The 2500-nt window shown below is 15.3% G+C and overlaps 1 protein-coding gene across 1 annotated transcript in view; it reads right to left on the minus strand.

Moving 5' to 3' along the window:
* Positions 1-2500, minus strand: part of LOC125041431 (protein split ends-like) — a 188586-nt gene that overhangs the window by 33682 nt on the left and 152404 nt on the right. The window contains exon 5 of the mRNA XM_047636391.1: positions 2008-2178. Coding sequence (XP_047492347.1) covers positions 2008-2178 — 171 coding nt within the window. The remainder of the gene's footprint in view (positions 1-2007; positions 2179-2500) is intronic.

A 2500-nucleotide genomic window follows, 5' to 3' on the forward strand; every position in this document is an offset into this window, starting at 1 on the left:
ATACAATATATATACAATATATATATACACAATATATATACAATATATATACAATATATATACAATATATATACACACATATATATACAATATATATATACATATATATACAATATATATATATACATATATATACAATATATATATATACATATATATACAATATATATATATACATATATATACAATATATATATATATATACATATATATACAATATATATATATATATACATATATATACAATATATATATATACATATATATACATATATATACAATATATATATATATATACATATATTTACATATATATACAATATATATATATATACATATATATACAATATATATATACATATATATACAATATATATACATGCAATATATATATATACATATATAAATACAATCTATATATATACATATATATATACATATATATATATAATATATATATATATATATACAATATATATATACATATATATACATATATATACAATATATATAATACATATACACATATATATACAATATATATATATATAAATATATATATACATATATATATACAATATATATATATATATATATACAATATATATATACATATATATACAATATATATATATACATATATATACAATATATATATACATATATATACAATATATATATACATATATATACATATATATACAATATATATATACATATATATACAATATATATACATATATATACAATATATATATACATATATATACAATATATATATATACATATATATATACAATATATATATACATATATATACAATATATATATACATATATATACAATATATATATACATATATATACAATATATATAATACATATACATATATATACAATATATATAATACATATACATATATATACAATATATATACAATATATACAATATATATACAATATATACAATATATACATATATATACAATATATACAATATATACACATATATACAATATATACAATACATATACACATATATACAATATATATATATACATATATATACAATATATACAATACATATATACATATATATACACATATATATACCATATATATACAATATATACATATATATATACAATATATACAATATATACATATATATACAATATATGTACAATATATACAAATATATACAATATATACAATATATACAATATATACATATATATACAATATATACATATATATACAATATATATATACAATATACATATATATACAAATATATACAATATATACAATATATACAATATATACATATATATACAATATATACATATATATACAATATATATATACAATATACATATATATACAATATATATACAATATATATACAATATATATACAATATATATATACAATATATATACAATATATACATATATATACATACAATATATACATATATATACATACAATATATATATACATATATATACAATATATATACATACATATACAATATATATATACATATATATACCATATATATACCATATATATATACAATATATACAATATATATACAATATATACAATATATATACAATATATACAATATATACAATATATACAATATATATACAATATATACATATATATACAATATATACATATATATACAATATACATATATATATACATATATATACAATATACTGTACATATATATACACATATATACATAGATATATATATATATACATATATATACAATATATATATATATATACACAATATATATATACAATATATATATACAATATATATATACAATATATACATATATACATATATATATACACATACAAATAGTATAATGAATTTTATACTGAAATTATGAAAAGTCTGACAGGGAAACAAAGACCTTTAGGAATGAATTCATGTTTGGAACCTATACATTTTTCTGAAGGCCAAAGATAAAAATAATACTTACAATGATGTCACCAAACTGCTCAAAATGTTTCTTAAGATCTTCTATGGTCACATCTTTTTCTAGATTTCCAATGAACAAGGTTCGTGTGGCCCTCGGGTGATACTCATCAACTTCTACATCATATGCTCTACATTCACTCTCATCCAGTTCAACACCCTCATGTGGTGCCACCTGAAGAGGAAGTTAAGACATATATAGGTTCTGAATCTGACAATTTTTCAGAGCAATAATTGATAATAATCCATTTATTATAAGCTCAATAAAGTAAAACAAAGGACTGTTTCCTAACATAAAAGAGAAATAAATATTGGTTACAAAAGCAAACAGTTTCTTATCTAAAATATAGAGAAAAAAATCTGAAAAGGTGAATTCTTTATTTTCTCACAAATATCTCCTGAATTAAGTTTCAGCAACAATAAAGTGATAAAGCAAAATTACATAACTATGGAAATAGCTTTCACTTGGGATAGTTACACTAATTTGAGAATGTTAT

The sequence above is a fragment of the Penaeus chinensis genome, chromosome 3, assembly GCF_019202785.1.
Source record: "Penaeus chinensis breed Huanghai No. 1 chromosome 3, ASM1920278v2, whole genome shotgun sequence".
Lineage (NCBI taxonomy): Eukaryota > Metazoa > Arthropoda > Malacostraca > Decapoda > Penaeidae > Penaeus > Penaeus chinensis.